Source organism: Arvicanthis niloticus, chromosome 29 (genome assembly GCF_011762505.2).
Source record: "Arvicanthis niloticus isolate mArvNil1 chromosome 29, mArvNil1.pat.X, whole genome shotgun sequence".
Classification (NCBI taxonomy): domain Eukaryota; kingdom Metazoa; phylum Chordata; class Mammalia; order Rodentia; family Muridae; genus Arvicanthis; species Arvicanthis niloticus.
Window position 1 is genome coordinate 10,555,474 of NC_133437.1, and position 20,181 is coordinate 10,575,654.

At 33.9% G+C, this 20,181-nt stretch overlaps 1 protein-coding gene and 1 long non-coding RNA gene across 3 annotated transcripts in view; one reads left to right on the plus strand and one right to left on the minus strand.

The window, feature by feature from the left end:
* Positions 1-20,181, minus strand: part of Rasa1 (RAS p21 protein activator 1) — an 82,206-nt gene that overhangs the window by 14,636 nt on the left and 47,389 nt on the right. The window contains exons 7-15 of one of the 2 annotated variants that reach the window (XM_076927103.1): positions 16,130-16,182; positions 13,698-13,848; positions 9,970-10,048; positions 7,326-7,446; positions 6,557-6,713; positions 3,338-3,425; positions 2,487-2,564; positions 945-1,102; positions 556-632 (exon numbers count right to left, since the gene is read on the minus strand). In XM_076927103.1, the coding sequence (XP_076783218.1) occupies positions 556-632; positions 945-1,102; positions 2,487-2,564; positions 3,338-3,425; positions 6,557-6,713; positions 7,326-7,446; positions 9,970-10,048; positions 13,698-13,848; positions 16,130-16,182 (962 nt within the window). The remainder of the gene's footprint in view (positions 1-555; positions 633-944; positions 1,103-2,486; positions 2,565-3,337; positions 3,426-6,556; positions 6,714-7,325; positions 7,447-9,969; positions 10,049-13,697; positions 13,849-16,129; positions 16,183-20,181) is intronic. The other variant, XM_076927104.1, reaches the window with a different exon arrangement.
* LOC143440367 (uncharacterized) overlaps positions 1-20,181 on the plus strand; it is a 36,899-nt gene that overhangs the window by 5,668 nt on the left and 11,050 nt on the right. The window contains exons 2-3 of the long non-coding RNA XR_013108102.1: positions 7,623-7,695; positions 8,510-8,801. This is a non-coding gene — a long non-coding RNA (uncharacterized LOC143440367). The remainder of the gene's footprint in view (positions 1-7,622; positions 7,696-8,509; positions 8,802-20,181) is intronic.

Below are 20,181 nucleotides of genomic sequence, written 5' to 3' on the forward strand. Positions count from 1 at the left end.
AAGACATAAACCTAATTCACCCTGATGTGTCATTAAGCCAAACTGTCATCTGTCCTACCAATAACATGGGAAGAAATGCACTGCTGGAATAGGACCTGAGCATCTGCTATTAAGCACCTCAATTTTCTGTGTATGTTTTTCTTTTTCTTTGCAGGTTTAGGTTTTAATCCCCAGGCCTCTTCATGCTAGACAATACTCTACCACTGAATTATGTAACTCTAGTTTTAACATTACCTTTAATATGTGAAGTGTAGGAAATTAGGGGACACTTACAAAAGTAAAGAGGATAAAAAACAATCACCACTACCATTTTCTCATCTTGTTCTTTGGGAACAGGAAAGTGAGTATTTGTATATTTTAAGTTGTAAGGACTTACAGTACATACACTTTAGCCATTTTGGTCTTTCTTTCCTTCATAATTTCCTCTGAACAATCAAAATATTTAGAACCAAATTGTCATACTGCATGTGTTCCACTTTTATTGTGACACATCATAATTCTAAAAATATATACAACATGCTTTTATTACTTTAGAAAATTTCACAATCAACTTACAGATATCTGGATCTTTGCTTTTCTTTGTTTTATTACTAAGTGTAATTTCAAATCTATTGATGTCAGGAGGAAGATCACTAAAAAAACCAAGGAGAAAAATTAGAAAAAGTTCTAATATCAAATTACCTTATTTCTGTTTTAAAAATTCAGTATGTTAGGTTTAAAACAAGATCAAGCCATTAATAATCCATTAAAACAAAATTAGGAAACATGGAAAGCATTTTGTCATTGCTTTTGAGTAATCCAAATATGAAAAAACCCAACAGAAAATACTATTAAAACACCTAGAAAACAATAGAAACTTAAACAGATAATTTATATATAAACAGCAGGAGGAAAATGTAATTATGATTCTAAAAACTGATTAAATATGATAAAATATGACTTACTCAAAGACAAACTCCTCTGACCATACTGGGTTTTGCCCCTCCCTTGCATGAGTTTTTGCTACTTGGACACTATTCAAGTAGATGTTACAATATGGATTAGTAAAGTGTTTAACTGGTAGTTTATGGGCTTCTTCAATATGTAAAACAAGGCTGCTGACCTAAAGAGAACACAAAAATTAATAATTCAACATTTCAAGACCTGTATATGAGGCTTCAAAACCCAAAAAATAATGACTTTTTCTCAATATTTAAGAAAAAAAAACCATAAGCTTTGCTAATCAACTATCAGCATCCACATCAAAATGACAACTATCATAGCTTACAATAAGATTCCACTACTCTAAAAAGAGTCTTGTGGTTAAGGTATTCTAAGACACTAATTTTAATTTCTGACATTTCAGAAAAGACAGTAATTCCAAGAGCCTAACGTCACCAGTGTGGGTGCCAGACCCAACCTAGTATTGCTCTTTCTCTACTATGAGTTATATCATCTTCAACAAGTCAGTCTCAGAACTTTTCCTTTTTCATACAGTAAAAGTAGAAGACTACATGCCATGTTAATGATTGGAAACAACTCATAGCCACACAGCAAATTAACTGACACATCAAAGGAATTCAAGATATTAGCTGTGATTTTTACATGTACAAATAGATATGAGAATTTCTATATATTAAATATTTAAACATAAATATAATTAAGTATAATTGGGACAAAGCCCAGGGTTTATATTATGAAGAGTATTTTGTTACCTAAATAAACAACTATTTTATATACTTTTAATAAAATAGTATGTTAAACTCAGCAAGCTTACTAGAAGTATCCATTAATAGGGGTCACTTTACTCCATAAATATTTTGACTTTCTCCAAAATTTTAACCACATCAAAATCTGATTTGAAACAACAAAAGAAAGAAGTGAAGGCCAAAAAGTAAGAACTAAGTCAGTTACAGTGGCACACAGGTGTAATCCTAGCATTCAGGAGGATGGTGCGTGTGAGTTACTGTAAGTTTGAACCCAGCCTGGGCTACACACAGAAACCCTATCTTTAATCAGAAAAATAGTTAAGAAAAAGCATGTAGCAGTACATACCCAAATAAACGAATTTAGCTGAACTTCCAATAAACAAAAGTGTAGACAAAGTTTAGTTTTTATTAAGATTGCTTCTTTCCTAAAAATCATGTAGTCTCAAAAAGACTATACCATGAAAACTGCAAGTATTCAAGGATACTACTGAAGAGTAGGATTAACTGTTCAAAAGTACCTTTCATTCTACCTAATTGACGTAATTTTTCAAGCAAGAAAAAGTGGGCATAAGATGGGGTTAAGTGGAAAATTAATCCTCTGTATTTATTTAAAAGTTGACCCAGACTAGGAATGAGATTCTTTATACATATATAAAGAACTCTCTTTGACAAAGGAATCTGCTACCAAGTCCAGCAAGTGACAGCAAAGCTGAAAAATGCCTGAAAAACTAACCTTTCTAGTCTTAAGTTAGCAAAAAATAGCATGCATAGAAAAAACAGAGCAAAGTGAAGTTTCACCTGACGAAGGCGTTTATTAGATGTGCCTGGGCTACTTTTCCGTAAACTGCAAAATGCTTGCAGACCTTTCATCCAATCCTACACACACACACAAAGAAAACAACAGTATAACAAAGGAACAGACATGAGTTTATGCAATTACCAATTTATCTCCTTTGTATTTATTATTTGCTATTTGTACTGTGCCATTCCTACTCTCAAAATATACTACAGTGTAATTTCTGTTGTACCAAAGTGAAACAAAAAATAATAGTAGTACTGTCTCTAGTATTTTTATTAATTTCTAAATCAAAGGGCCTACTTCGGATCCAAAGTATTATGGTCACATGGCTCACATCTGGGCCTGGCAGATGATGTTCTACTCCTAGCCACGTTCGTTCATTTCTTATTCTAATTTATGTTTCAGAGTTTCCTCATAAAAGTCATATCTGTACAAAATACAGTTAAACACCTGGAAATATTACAACTAACTGCTTACTGTTAGATTATATTGCTAATATCTCTATCTTATGGAAATATTACAACTAACTGCTTACTGTTAGATTATATTGCGAAATCTCTATCTTATGGAAATATGATGAAATGACTATTTTCAACTGAATTCATAGAGTATTTAATGGTCAATTTTAAAGGGTACTTTTCATTCTTCATAACACTTCACCGTGTGTGTTAAAAAGAAAAAAAATACCAAAACTATCAACAAAACCTTTGACATGGAGTTCTTATTTGTTAAAATACTAAGACTTTAGCCATGCTTTCGTAACACTGTGCTATGGCAGTTTTGTATGCTAGTTAATAAGGAAAGGTAGGCTAATACAAGATATCAATAGTTTAGGAAAAAGTGATCTTACCTCTGCTTGTTCTGGAGTTTCTCCTGCAAAGTAAAAGATGTAATGTTCTTCACTAAAGTGCTGAACTACTATCTGAAAACAGTTTGGCCTTGGAACACATATACACACACAGGAAAAAAAATGAAGAAAAAGAAAAATTATTTAGAAAAAAATTAATAATTTTTACACCAACTTTAAAAAGTCACAAAGTGTAATTTAAGATTGTTATAATTTTTAATTTAGAGAAGTGGGTATTTCGTTCTGCCAGATTAAAATATCATGCATAAATTTTTGCAAAATTGAAATCTTATCATTCAATATTTAAAATAAAGAGCAAAACTAATATTAAACTATATTACAAAAAGTGATAAAAAATTTAAGTAGAATTTCTAGAATTACATGAAATTAATACGCAGACAGTGTGTACGTGCACTGAAAAGTAAAAAGGAATGTTCTTACTTTAAAAATGTTAATGCTTATTTCTAAGCAGACTGGAGTCTGAATGTCTTATAATTTTCTATTTTCAAATATTTTACAATCTTGATTTTTTTCATCTACTAGATCAAAAACATCTCTCCTACAGCCCTTGCTCTGTAGTTTAATGACCTATAATGTTTGTTCATATCTTCTTCCAGTATGAATTACAATAAATCATTTGTCAGGTATCTGGTTTGGCAGTGTGCTGACTTTCCAGTTAAACTTGAAAATGCTTAATAAAATGTTAAAAAGGAAGTATTCAAAACTCAATAAATATTATATCTGTGTTTCTGTAAGCAAATATTTTTATCATGCTTTGGGAAGATCATAAAATAATGGAAAATTGTGAACTGAGAATTTCTAATTTAAATATAATGTAATCTAATTTAAATACAACGTGATTTCAATTATCTAGAATGGCAAAATGTCCAGTAATAATAAATGACCATGTGAAGACATGAAGAACAGCACAAACTGGGAAACTTGAGAAATAAGCTCCTTTTGAGGGAGACTGACATTCCCCATCCTGTTTCTTTTCAACCTTTTCATAAGATCATAAGATATGTGGGAACGTCCAAACGCTATGTGAAGCTGATGTCCTAAGCAGAAAGCAGCAAATGAAAGGCTTTCCAAATCCCCACAAGTTTCACCATGATTAGGGAGGAAAATGGAACTCAGACCCTGAATGAACAGACTGTTGTGTTAGACACCTGAAAGTGACTACATCTTCACATAAAAAGGGCAGACCAAAGTGAGGCTGAGTTTCCCAACTTCGGAACTCAGTCTTCGCTTGACCACCATAGGGTGTAAGAACAGTATCTTCTGGAAGCATCATTCAAAGCTTTTCACACAAGATATCTATCATTCATGCAAGCAGAAGCAGATAATAGAGCCAGAAACAAATTAATGGAAAGTGAAAATGAAAAGGACAACAGAGGACAAATAGCCAAATATAGTGTACAAGTAGGTGTAACTTAAATCTTAAAAAAAAAAAAAAAAAAAAAAAAAGCAGTACAGATGAAGAATTAGATCTATAAAAAAATAAACATCTCAATTGAAAATGTGATCATTAAAATTAATCAGACAACTTAAATGAAGATGAATAAATTAGTGAAGTAAGCCATCAAAAGAAGTACCTAAGCTTGAAGAGGTCACAAGAGTAGATGTAAAACACAAACAAACCGATATATTTAGCTACATGGGACATGAAGCATGTTTATTGCAGATCCTAGAAGAAATTTTGCAGAAGCACTGCAAAAACATGCCAACTAAGATTTTTCTAAAGCTGAAAAAAGACAACAGATCTCTCATTTAAGAAATTAAAATCATTAGAATTTAAAAAATATACAGCAGTAGGCATATTCTGGTTTTATTAAAGAAAAAACCTTCAAGGCATCCAGAAAAAGATTAATTAGCATTAATAAGTGAATAACTAATATATCTATGAGAAAATTCAAGTGTCAGTAAAAATGATAGACGGCAGTACAGCTATCATCTATATGGTTAAAGAACTCAGAAATGATTCTTAATGCAGTAGTGTGCTATAGTTAATGAAGACACATTATTGTTCAAGCTGGAAAGAAGCAACTGACTGCTTATTCAGCTGTAAATGGGGCATCTGTATGAGTTTCATGAAAAACAGGTAGGAAATACAAGAAACAGAAAATTGCTAATCTGTTTTCCTGGTCACTCTCCAAAAATAGTACATAAAGTAAAAGAAGATACTAAACTGTCCTATTTCAGGAACAGAGATTAAGATTTGAGCTTCGTTTAGACATAACTTTTTATATCAAGTTTCAGACCTGGTATCATTAAATATTCACATCGAGGTACATTTAAAGTATCATATAAACAATTTCTGCAAGGAACTGTATACTAGAATCAATAAATGATGACAGACTGATGTATATTTACTTCTTTCCAACTGTCAGAACATGTCTGTTACATTCACTCCTTATTCAATAAATGTGACTTACGAGTTATTCCCACAAAGAGGGTTTTTCCTACAGAACGTATGTTTGAACTCTTGTATCAAACAGTCATAGTCTGATCCTTTTCTTCATACAAAACAAAAAACGCATGAGGCTGAAGCACCTTGGACTTTATTGTAGTCTTCATTTTGTTTTTGTTTTATAAGTATAATTGTTTAATGTGAATTCAGGTCTATAGAGAAATCCAGTCCCATACTGTTTATTTTCAGGAAAGGTTTGGTTTAATTTAGGCAGTTTCAACTGGGTAAAGTCTAAGGCCTACACTCAACCCTTTCTTGACACAGGAGACACTTATCCCTATGCTGTACTCCTTGTAACTGGGAAGTGATATATCATGTCCATCCTGTCTCCTTTAGTGAATCCTTCCTGTGTTTCTAAAAACCCAATATTATGTCCTCCTCTAATTGATTTTCTTAGTTCTAGTAAAGACACTTTTGTACATGAATAGTTCTTTAATATGGAGAGACGACTTGAAAGGCCTTTTTCTACCACCTTGTCCCAACCTAGTCTTTCATATTGTGAATGCTTTGGGGTGCATTTCTTACCCTCATCAACATCCTGTTTTGTTTTAAAACAAGAATAGCAAAGTCAAGTGAATTTATGAAATACTTAGTAGCTAGTCCTACTAACTGAGAAGCCATTCCAACGATGTCTACCTAAGAGTCAAATTATGCATATAGCTTAGTCAAAAGCTGAGAAAAAAAATTACCCTTAAGTAAGTTTAGGTAATTTTATGCTCTGAAAACATCTACTACTGTTGTTAATGTCTTACCTGCCGAAGAGACTGTCATGGACAACGTAGACAGAACACACACTGAGATCTATTAGCCCTTTTGGTTTTGTAGCTCGTTTTTCACTTTCAAAATAAATAAGTTGGGCATCACTGCCCTCTAAGATAAAATACAAATTTTTCCAACGTTTTCCTTTGCCTGTTAAAAAATAGTATCTTTCCTTAGAAACTATGAAATTATTTTTTCAGAATACAAAATTAAACACATTTCAATTTTCATTGTACATTTAAAGAATAGATCAATCCATATATAATTACAAAATGCCTCTAACGTAGAAAAAAACACTTGTTATTACTGATTGTTTAATGAGTTAATAAATGGTAGAGTTCATTAGAATATTTGTCTTCAGAAATTTCATTATAATAATGTTTAAAATTCTTGTTTTAGGGTCATTGTTTACCACCAACATCCACCTCAATAACTTAATATAAAACTGAGGTAGATTTATAAAATAAAATTTTAGTTCTCTGAAATTCAAGTGCCATAAGGAATTTCTCTAAGAAATCATAGGTGAAATCCTGAAACTACATCAAGATTTAATGGCACACTTCAAAAACCTGAAGCTTGTTCTAAAACCCTGGTTAGAGATGTGGATATAATAAACGCAACCTAATGCTAAACATTCTGTATGCAAGCTCTGAACAAACATTAGTTACGAATAACCGATGTCAGAACCGACATCTCACGGTAAGTTTTATATATATTTATTAAAATCCTTCATTAAATCCTTAGTCTTAAAAGTTTACTTACCCTTCTTCAGAAGATAACCTTTTTTAACAATATTTTTATAAAAAGCATCCTTTGTTTTACGACGAATTGTATTATAGATTTCCTTCCCATCCACAGTGTCATTGAGTACTTGTCTTTGATCCTGAATTGTAAAAAACCGTTAAAATTATTTACGAAAATATATATCACCCAGAACCCCACCCCCAAAACCCAGTCCTCTGTTTTTGTACAAAAAGTTTTACTGAACTACAGATGATAATTAGTAATGACTTATTTCCTGGTTTAATAGAAACTTGTACTCATCCCTTTTTATTTCAGTGGTGATGGCCTTTATATTAGCTGTAGCATGTGGCACACCTGTCGTTTAAGACACCACATTCATGACTTCAAGGTAATTTCTACATGTTGTGTGTTTCTATGTATGTAGGTGTGTCTGGATGTGGAGGCCCAAGGACAAAGTACTGAGCAGCATTCCCAGTCACTCTCCACCTTACTCTGTGAGACATTGTATCCCCCTCAGCAGAGATACCTTGTCAATTCAGCAAGACTGTTTAGCCAGAGAGCTCTAAAGAGCGTGCACGCGCTCGCTCGCTCGCTCGCTCGCGCTCTCTCTCTCTCTCTCTCTCTCTCTCTCTTTCTTGGTGTTGGGATTATAGTTGTACACTACTGCATACAGCTTTTTTTAAAGTGGACTCTGGGAAATCAGTTTGTTCTTATGTTTATATTGTAAGTACTTTACTAACTGAACCATTCCTCCAACTTTATTAAATATGAAATTAAGATATAGTACCCTACAAATTAATAAAGGATGCTAGTAAGAATGCAGCTTCATGTGTAGGTAGTAATAAATCACTAAATGATAGCAAGCCATGTGTTCCTGACTCTGACCCACTTTCTACATAGTTCGGAACAAGGAAATCTCAACTTACACAGTCCTTGAAACTAGTGGATAAACTGAGAATACACAGGCTACAGAATTGAAGCCAAACTTCAATTCTGTTACTCGATGACTAGGAAAACAACATTTAACACTTCACTTCAACAATCTACACTCATCACAGATCACTAATATATGTTCTAATTAGAGAAAGTCAGTACATATATGAAGTGAATTATACAGTAAAAGATGTAGGATGCTTTGTGAAGAAGCACCTGTTTCTAAATAAGTCTCACATTAAAATTTTTTTTTTTTTTTTTTTTTTTAGTAAATCTCTGCATAAGTAGATGTCTGAGGGAAAACCTAGCTCAAAGATCCAAAGGAGGAAAAGAGCCTAAAATCTTCAACAGGACTAGGCTGTGTTGGCAATTAATGCCAACACTCCTACAGAAGCAGGAGGATCTCTGTGAGCTCAAAGCCAGCCTGTAGAACACTACAGAGCAAGTGTCCAGAACAGCCAAGGATATATGGAGAAACCCTGTCTCAGCAAACAAAACAAATCTCAAACAGAGGTAAAATATGACTTCAGGAAACAGATGAGATGAAGACAGTAGAAACAGGTATGTAGGTAACATTGAAATTCCAGTATACTTTCCTGTCTGTCACCAAAGGTATTTTATCTTTTATTCTGAACTATTGAACATCTTGGATCCAACTCACATTTTAAATGTCTAACTCTTATGAGCTATAAAGGACAAAGGCACACACAAAGAAATATATATATATACATATATATAGAACAAAGGTACACAGAAAGAAATAAATCAGCATTATTTGTGGTGTTTAGGTTCCGAACATATTTTGAAGTCAGCAAGAAGGATGTTCCCTACAGATAGTGAATGTTCCCAACACATTAAGTAGGGGGAAAAGAACTGAGGATGACTCAGTGACTTGAAAAATATAATTAGCCTTTCTAGTTTAAGTTTTGTTATTTGTAAAATAAGCATGATTATAGCATTAACTTGACCAAATTGTTGAAATAATTAATTACTATATGCATAGGAAAATACCTAAAATGAAGTGTTTTTATAATTTTGAATTTTTTAAATGTTTTTATTTTTCTGTTTAAGAGCAAAAGGCTACTCACATGACACAGTACACATGTGGAGGTCAGAGGGTAACTTAGAGTCAGTTCTTTCCTTCCATTAAGTGAGTGCCTGGGACTAAACTCAGGTAGTCAGTCTCGAATCACAGTGCCTTACCCACTGAGCCACCCCATCAGCTGCTTTTCTACTAGTGCCTTTTCCATGAAGTCCTAACTCTAGGACTGGCTTGTTTCTATTTTAGCTAATGTCTTGGTATTCAGGATACACAGAGAGGAGGTTGTTGATTAGAAAAAGAATATTTGTATTTTTGAATGGACTGCCAATGAAAACAGCAGGTCTATATGTTATGACTCTTCACATTCATTCTAGGACTAACAGTATACTATCACTAACATTTAATTGCCTGTATAGAAATACATTTTTTATAATAATCACTTTTGAAACATTCAAAGAGTACCAACTTAAAGTTTCTTTGGTTATTCCAAAGACGTACTAATTATCTACTGACTAATTATGTAAAGTAAAAAAATTGAAAAGAAATTCTCCTATAATTCCATTTCTAAAGGAATCTAAGCAGTCAGTAGTTTTAAATTTTATCTAGTTTTACAAGACATCACAAAAGTTATTTTGAAAACAATATGCTAATTATAGCAAGAGAAATAATGATGATGATGATGCTGACCTGCATTGGTACAGGTTCCTTAAGGTAATAGCCTTCCACAATCTGTTCTTTCCGGTAGTGGTCTATGATGTCCCCGATACTGTTAAAATACAATAATTACCTATGTAAATCTCTTAGAATACACATAAACCTTGTTGCCAAGGATTATCTATTCGTAAGTAATTTTTGAATGCATATAATCTGAATATATTCATTGAATGAGTTAACAACATAATAGTCACATTATTTTAGAAAAACATGAATGTTATAAATACAGGTTTTACAAGTTAGAATAAGTAAGTCAAAACATTTTTGTTCACATATATATCAAAAATGCAGCCGTGAATGAAACTCCATATTGAGAAAGTGACCTTCAATGAGAAAATGAGTACAAACATTTTTTGGGACGGGGATGGAGAGTGTTGGTTTTTTAAAAACCAATCCTTCAGACATGAAAGAACAGAAATGGTGTTTATTTAGCAAATGACAGATTAGGAATTTTTTAACATTAAATCATTTTACTTATATATTTCATATTTTAATATATATTTATATATCATAAAATTCCATTATGTCATAAAATAGTATATGAATAGATAAGTGAAAATAGAAGTCAAAGAATAAAAAATAATAGTTAATACCCTCTGTACAGTTGTCCCTATGGCAGGAAAGGATTAGATGACTTTGATTAATAAATACCATCAGTTTTTCCATAATATTTGGAAAATATTACTGATGAAACTGAAAGTAAAATGACATAATGTAACAAAGTTTAGGATGCCACTAGATATTTTTTGTAATAAATAATAGTTATGTTCTATAATTAATAGATCCCATTAACTTCTAATATTTAATTTCTGGAATTTGAGATTTTAAGGTATATAATAAATGTATTTTTAAGTTACCCAAGAAACAGATCTCCATAAAGATTTTGTTAATCTGCCCCTTGATTTATTCTTTGCATGGTTCTACAGTGACAGAATAACTGCAATACTGTATGTGTATACAGTTCCAAGTATCTCTCCTATATTACAAAATTAAATTAAATATAATAGTCAAAAGTAAAATATAATACAGACAAGATATATTTTAAGAGAATATGGGAAATAAAATTTGAAAATAGGGTAAACCTAAAACTATTTAAAGAAAAATGAAAATCAGGAAAAATTGAAAGGAGATACCACCACAACGATGACTGTGAAATAAAATACCGTTTATTTATAAAAATTAACAAAGGCCAAAGCCTTTGTATGTATGAGAAGGTAGACATTATCATGGTAAATGCAAGCATGGGAATGTAACAGTGAAACCCAATAATTTGTATAATTGGTACATTTTAAATGTATAAATGATTCTCATTAAGAAATTTTAAAATTAAAATGTAAAAAGCTTGAATGGAAGCACCCTGTGTGGGTGGATAAAGCTGCTTTCCAAAGGCACAGATTATTCCAAGAAAATTACAGTGCCAGGGGTGGGCTACTTCTTTTAGAGCCTCCAAAACAATATAAGCAATCACATTTATTATTATTGATCATGAGAAATACATGGTATTCTGAAACCACCACACCTGGAACATTGAGAAATAAAGTGGGAACAATGCTAAAAGCTTCTCTCCAGTGTGGCTCTCCCAGTTCTAGAAATTGTTATGCAAGTAGCTGGGGAGAACTGTCACCAAGTTTTAGTTGTGGACCACTGTGCTATACTCCCAACCTACCAGGCATGATGTGTCCACTGGCATATGACTATCATAGGGGTAGCCAACCATTTTCTGAAGGACCTGAGTCCTGTTCACAGGAGGAAACTCACAGGTGGTATAGTAAACTTGACCGAGTCTATGGCTGAAGCAGTGATAGGCTCTACCAGGGAAGAAGCTACAGCTGCTGTTTTGTGAACTGCACATGATATACATCCAGATTTCCTTCTCCCCAAGCATAGTAGCACACTCCTTTAAATCAACACTTGGAATGCAGAGGCAGGTGAATTACTGTAAGTTCAAACAAGGCGAACCAAGTCTGTACATTACCAGGACAGTCTGGGCTACATAATGAGACCCTGTCTCAGAAACAAAACAGACTTGCTTCTAAATAATTCTGTTCATTCCCAGAGATTAGTGCCGCTATCAGCTTTGGTCAACAAAGCTTCTTTTCACAATGCACCACAGTTACTGCTGAGACTCACAACACAAATGTCTGTTGAATCTGTAGCTAAAACTTGGTATCTTATCTTCCCCTCCAAAATTCAGGAAACACTGTGAAAGGGGCAGAATGAATGTAAAAGCTGAATGAAAGGATGCAGTGTTGTAGGCTGCTGTCTTTCAGTTATGGCATGCATGGCTTTGTATCCATGAATCCTCATTAATCCATGAATCCTCATTAAGTATTACCTGCACACCACTGTGAAGACTGAATCTGTAAACACCCTGCCATGGAAAAGCAAAGGGCTCCCAAGGAACTCTCTCTCCCTGAGGATCTATAAGGCAATTAATAGTTGCTACAGAAAAAAAAAAGATATTTTCTTCAGTTACTGTAGCTATGGGGGTAGGGGGGACCTTATAAAACAAGAAATTTCTTAAGCCACCATGCCATGTACTTTAGTACACATTACATAAAACTATGCATGCATCTTCCTAAACAGACACTGTTCTTCAGTGTGTTACTAAAAGCTCACTACTTCCCTTTTATCATTACCTAAACTATACTCTGCTTGGTGGCTCCCATACCTGTCTGTATTTTCCTTCACTTCATCATAACTTGAATATCTTTCTAAGATTTCAGAGTAATAATAATGTAGAAATGGTTTGTTCCTTCTTCTTTAATTTGTACACAGCATAGTAAATTTCAGTAAATATTCAGTCAGTAAATGTCTGCTGAATTCAATTTGGTGCTAAATGCCTCTCCTTTTCCCAAGTTGTGTCAAAGCTGTAGCTCAAGTTGCTTCATGAAACAGCAAAAGGTCTAAGGGAAAAACAGAATACTAAAGTATGCCTAGCAAGCTGGAATCTAGGTGAAGATGTGTAAGCCTAGATTATAACATTAAAGGTACTCACATAGCTTAATACAATGAGATATGCAAATGTCTATAATTACACCTTTCATCTAATGTTTTTTAACTGTCCGCTGAACTTCTGATGAGCAAAAGATCTTATTGAATTTTTGTTTCCCAGATAATCAGCTGCTGAACCTTTATGAATTTAAAACTCAAACTGGAACTTGGGGAATTCTAATTGAGGTGGGGAATATTATGACAGTATTAAGAACTTAAGCAGGTAAATATATTCTTAAAACAGACCATACCAACTTCCAAAAGAAGAAATAACAACACCATCAAGGTGGACAAATGCTTCACCCAGCTTTCTCCTTTCCAGAACAATACTGCCACCCTTTATTACATGTCAACTGTATTAATACAATCATTTTTCTAAGCAAGCAGTGAAACTCATTTTGCATTTTGAAAGGAGTTGAGAAGCAGAAACAAATCAGACACACAAAATGTATCAACTTCAGAGACTAATTCAGTAACATAATGACATTTATAAAAGATCAGATGACTCCTAGGGAATTACATACAAATAGCTCATACATAAGCATTTTATTAAACAAAACATTTGGGAGTTGAAAAGTTATTAACAATCACATTTTGACACTGTTTAAAGCATTATCATAAAAGACTTATTTCAATTATATTAGAAATTGAGGAAATCTGAATATTTTGATTCCATCTATTTTTACCACAAAAGTCTCATGATTTACCTGTTATAATAGCGGCCTCCCATCATAAACTGGTTGTTAGGGGTTGGACAAATTTTAAATCGCTGAATATTTTCATTGGTCCGAAAATACAGGGAATAATCTCCAGGAGTATTATCTGAGGGCCTCACAAGAAAGCTGCAGACCTGGCCAACTGTAAAAATAAGCTGTTAGTTTTATACTCTAATTATCAAATCAAAGAGAAAGTATGTTAAGTAATTAGGAAGTACAATCACATAAAATTTTATCATAAACTTTTACTATTTTCATTTTATGTTTCCAACCACCCATGTTGTTTCTGGTATAATACAATTAGTTTTGTCTCATAAGCATATGGAAAAGACATTCTGTACAGTAACTCTAGAGCATGCCCTTCAGAAAGAACTCTCCAAACAGTAATGGGAATCAAATCTGTTGCTTCATGTGTTAATCTCCTAAAGATCTTGCAAAGGTAAACTAATTTTGCCTAATTTCTCTGGTCTATAAAGCAATACTGTAAAGAACTTACAAAGGCAAATATCTTATGTACCTGAGTATATTATCATAAGTCAATACAGTCACCTGATACTTGACTAACTAGGTATGATTCAGAGAAGGTTTACAGAAAGGACTAGTTACAATTGACAAGGACTCCTAAAACTATAATCATTCCTTTGTGATTAAATACTGGTAAGAGAAAGATCATGAACTGACTCTTTTAAGAAAGCATAACTAATACGATTATCACATGTAATTTTTATTTAAATCAGTAATAGTTCCAATCATCTAGCTTAGGCTCTTGTTATCAACTAACTTGGTATTCAATACAAAGAAGTAAAAAATAAATCTCTTTATATTGGGTTTTCATGGTTCAACTAAGTAAATTAAAAACTGCAAACTATGTGATTTAATATAGGATTTAAAAAAAAATCTCTTCGTGATCTATTGACACCCTATATTTCTTCTATAAATTTGTAAATGAATATATGAGTAATTCTGGGGGTGACATTTTCACTCTTTCAAAAAGAGTTTATGAATGAACAAAAAAAAACTCTAATGTGAGAAATTATGTTTAGGCTATTTTAATGTTTACACACCTAAAAAAATACTGGGTACTTCAAATACTTGGTGATTCAATATCTAAATATAAGCCTAACCTAACAAATGACTGAAATAAAATTTCTGGTTCCACCTTGAAAAGCTGATGGCATACTACCCTGGTTTAAATTTGATTTATATTTCTACCATATAACAATGTCATGTTTTAAATTATATTCTGAATCTAGTTAATGTTGGTTATTAAATCCATTAACTACCTCAAATCCTGTGAGAGCAAATCATTGATTTAAAATGTAATGCCTTATATCTTTAAACAACAGAGATTACACATTTAACAATTAGTAGTTTATTTACTGCAGTTTCCTACGTCCAGGTACCCTAGAAAATACAGAAACTACCAATGTTTCAAGAACCACAACATCAAAAATACATTGATTGATTTTTGTCCCAAATCTTTGTCAGACATAGTTTACTAATAAATTAACCTAATGGTGAACAGCTAATAATAAAGAGAGAAATAACATAACTTTAATCAGTGGTTCTCAACCTTCCTAATGCTGCAACCCTTTAATACTGTTCCCATGTTGTAGTGACCTGCAGCCAGAAAATTATTTTTGCTGCATCATAACTATAATTTTGCTATTGATTTGAATTGTAAATATTTTTGGAGATAAAGGTTTGCCAAAGGGGTCACAAAACACAGGTGGAGAACCCCTGCTTTAAATTATAAACCCATAATATAAGTAAATTTAATTGACATTTCCTTGTAACAATCATAGTAATTGAAAATTAAACTACAAATAAGCTTCAATTATGTAATTCCACCATGCATACAAGAATGTATACTGACACATGCCTTTAATCCAACACTTGGAAGCAGAGGCAAGTAAATATGTGAGTTTAAAACCAGCCTGCTCTATAAAGCACACTGCAGGACAGCCTGGGCTGTTAAACAGAGAAACCCTGTCTAAACATTAAAAAGTATGTTATGTGGTCTTCTAAGTGTATTATATGTAGGACAAACCTACTAAACATAAAAAAGTGTATCACAAGATTGTTAGATGTAAAATATGGGGAAGGAAACATGGACTGAGGATAGAAAAAGAGAAAAATATACTCCACAAGAGCTTATAGTACATGTATATTTCAACTAAAAACAAAAACAGAAAAATACCAACTCCCATTGCCCAACATTGGAAAGAAATAACTATATATATATATATATATATATATATATATATATACATATATACACATTATATAATGTATATTATATATTAATATATATTATATATATTTGATTGTATATACAATCAAATGCTAAATAAATTATAGTACATGAGAAATAGTTGCTTCAATTTTATACTTTATAAAGACATTAAGAAATATAAAAGTACCTGTCATTAATAAGTTATAAGCTTCTTGTTTGGAAATCTTCCCATGGAACCATCTTAAAAGAAGAACAAATTAGACATTTAAATTAAAAGCTCACATAGCTGCCACTTTCATATACTCAAAGGTGACCAAGCTGATGAAACAAATGTAATGGAAGTGACCATAATTGCATTTGTTACATTTCTATTGTATTTTGCAAACTTACTGTGCTTTATTTAAACAAAGTACAGAAACACAGGAACTGTTAAGTATACACTACAATTTCCATATTAATTACAGTACTATTAAGAGCAATGGTTTTAGTTCTAGTAGTAACTGTTAAATGCTGTATCATAGCTCAAGAGTACCTTGAATGCCTTGGGAGGAAGAAATAGAGAAAATTGAACAAGGCAAAACCCTCCACATATTTTCACATGTTTCCTTCAAAAATAATTTTCATTTAACATAAGATCTCGCCCAGTAAAATTAAAATGTAAACACAAGAACAAGTGCATACCAAAGGAAAGAACTATTTTTAATTCTGAACTAACATCCTATCAAACTGGACTGGTAAAGTATTTCATAATCTGCATTTAGAAATTATTATAAATTAAGAATTTAGAAATGATTATAGGTTCCTTCTGGTCTGGGCCTGAGCACTGAGCAGATCCCAGGTGGCAGCTCTGCGCCCAATCTCTAAGAACCCAGAGGAAGCAGGGCCCCCAGGTGCTCTAACCCTGGCATTATCTTAGGTAAGGAGAAAGCAACTCCTGCTCCAAACAGGGAGTAACTGGGACCCACAAGGACCCAGAAAGTCACTCCTGGCCGAGGGCACTGGTTCCTTCTAGTCAGGGCCTGAGCACTCAGCAGATCCCAGGCAGCAGCTCTGCCCCTAATCTCTAAGAACCCAGAGGAAGTGGGCCTCCCAACTATTCTAACCCTGGCAGTATCTGAGGTAAGCAGACAGCAAGGCCTGCCCCAAACAGGGAGTAACTGGAAACACTAGGACCCAGGAAATTACTCCTGGCCCAGAGCACTGAGCAGATGTTGGGCCCCAGCTCTTACCCCAGTAGTAACACCCACACCACACAATTCTGATAAAACCAAGATAATAGGAAAGACAGGCTCCAGTTAGAGACAGGGCAGGTAGCACTAAGGAAATCCAGATGGTAGCACTAAGGAGATCCAGATGGCAAAAGGCAAGCACAAGAACATAAGCATCAGTAACCTAGGGTACTTGGCATAATTAGAACCTAGTTCTCCCACAATAGAAAGTCCTGAATTCCTCATATCACTAGGAAAGCAAGATTCAGATTTAAAATCACTTCTAATGAAGACAGAGGAATTAAGAAGGACATAAATAACACTCTCAAAGAAGAGGTAGACAGGTAGAAGCCTTTAAAGTGGAAGCACAAAACTCCCTTAAAGAATTACAAGAGAACACAACCAAACAGGTGAAGGAATTGAACAAAACCATCCAGGACATAAAAATGGAAGTAAAAACAATAAAGAAATCAAAAAGGGAGACTACCCTGGATATAGAAAACCTAGGAAAGAAATCAGGAGTCATAGACACAAGCATCACCAACAGAATACAAGAGATAGAAGAGAGAATCTCAGGTGCAGAAGATACCAAGAAATATTGACACAACTGTCAAAGAAAACGCAAAATGCCAAAAGTTCTTAACACAAAACATCCAGACAATCCAGGACACAATGAGGAGACCAAACCTAAGGATAATAGGTATAGATGAGAGTGAAGATTCCCAGCTTAAAGGGCCAATAAATATCTTCAACAAAATTATACAAGAAAACTTCTCTATCTAAAGAACGAGATGTCCATAAACATACAAGAAGCCTATAGAACACCAAATAGACTAGACCAGAAAAGAAATACCTCCCGTCACATAATAATCAAAACAACAAGTGCACAAAACAAAGAACGAATATTAAATGCAGTAAGGGAAAAAGGCCAAGTAACATATAAAGGCAGACCTATCAGAATTACACCAGACTTCTCACCAGAGACTATAAAAGCTAGAAGATGCTGGACAGATGTCATACAGACCCCAAGAGAACACAAATGCCAGCCCAGGCTACTACACCCAGCAAAAAACTCAATTACCATGGATGGAGAAACCAAGATATTCCATGACAAAACCGAATTTACACAATATCTTTCCACAAACCCAGCATTACAAAGGATAATAGCAGGAAAGCTTCAATACAAGGAGGGAAATTATACCCTAGAAAGAAAGTAATCCTCTTCCAACAAATCCAAAAGAATATAACAACACAAAGATAATTTCATCTCTAATAACAAAAATAAGAAGAAGCAACAATCACTGTTCATTAACATCTCTTAACATCAATGGACTCAATCTCCCAATTAAAACACATAGGCTAATGGACTGGATACATAAACAGGACCCAGCATTTTGCTGCAATACAGGAAACCCACCTCAGTGACAAAAGACAGACTCTACCTTAGAGTAAAAGGCTGGAAAACAATTTTTCAAGCAAATGGCCATAAGAAACAAGTTGGAGTAGTCATTTTAAAATCTCCAGCCTGAGAACACAAAGGGAGGGACTCATGGCTCCACCTGTATAGGTAGTTGAGAGTGGCCTTGCCAGGCATCAGTGCAAATGGACAACCTTGATACCTGAAAGTTCAGATTCCCTAGTGCTGGGGAATTTCAATATCAGGGAGGTGGGAATGAGAGCATGGTGGGAGCACACCCTCATAATTACTGGAGGAGGGGGGATGGGGCAAGGGGTTAGGCATCAGTAGAAGTAGAGGGCCTTGGTGCCTAAAAGTTTGGATTCCCTAGTGTTGGGGAATTTGAGAGCAGAGAGGTGAAAATAAGAGGATGGTGGAGTACACCCTCATAGAAACTCCAGAACTATATGGATTAGACATGACAGAGGCAGGCCGCCAGAAGACTAGATTCCAGAATTCAAACAAAAAATTATCTTGATACTAAAATTTGTTTTGAGAATTGTGTATTGCAGAATACACAGCCTCAGTGTATCTACTCATCAAGCAAGCTGAGCAGACCTACTCGAACCTCTGATGTCCTGGAATTGCAGCTGGATGCAGTGAAGACAGAGTCAGAGGCTTATCAATTTACTCTTCCCCCAACCCCTCTTCTAATATCTCAAAGCCCATAATCAGCTTGAAGAAGTTAATGAAGAGTTGGTGCCCTTATTCCCTGGGCTTGGGGACTGAGGTGGTTAATATTGGTCTGTCTTTCTAGGGAAAAGTAGTGGTTTTGTTGGAACAGGGAGGATTAGCTAGGATTTATTGCATAGCCATAACTTACTGATAGAAATATGTGTAATTGTTATTAAGATGACGTTATAATTTCTTAAATGGTATAAAATTTACTTTGATTTCAAATTTAAGGTTTTCATTGGTATGAGCTTTTTATTGATAGAAAGTGAGATGAATATTGTTACTCTAATAGTCATTGTTCCTATATAACACATTTAGGAATGCAAGGCTTAGACCCAATCCTTCTTTAACTTTTTAAACTGATTTGAGATGGTTAGCCTGTGAGTTAGGTCCTATAGCAAATTCATGGCTCTAAGTTTATTGTTAGGGTGTTTTCTATATTTTATTTAGCTGAAAGGAGTTAACAAACAATAGTCCAGACTGCCTTACATGGATAGTTGATTTTCAAAACGTCAGAAGTCCACAGAATTGACATTACAAACATTTCTGTATTAATGTTCATTTTGATTAGAGACCTGTCTGCTCCTAACAGCTTCCCGTCTTAGATTCTAAGAAGAAATGGAGAATCTTTGGAGTTACTCCAGTTGTGGTGAGACAGCCACTAGGCAAGAATTGCCTCTTTCCATCTACAAATTACTATCCAGAAAAGGACACACTTGCAGAATAGTCGACTGATTATATCTGCCAAGACAGAGTAATCAGCCCTTAATAATTCTGCATCACTAGGTCTGTCAGATGATCCTGGACCAGAAGGCTGAAGATGGAATGCTCCAACGTTTTGTAGTATGGGGACTGTCCAGGTGCTCAGTGGTCTCTATAATTTGGCTAAGTTTTAGAAGC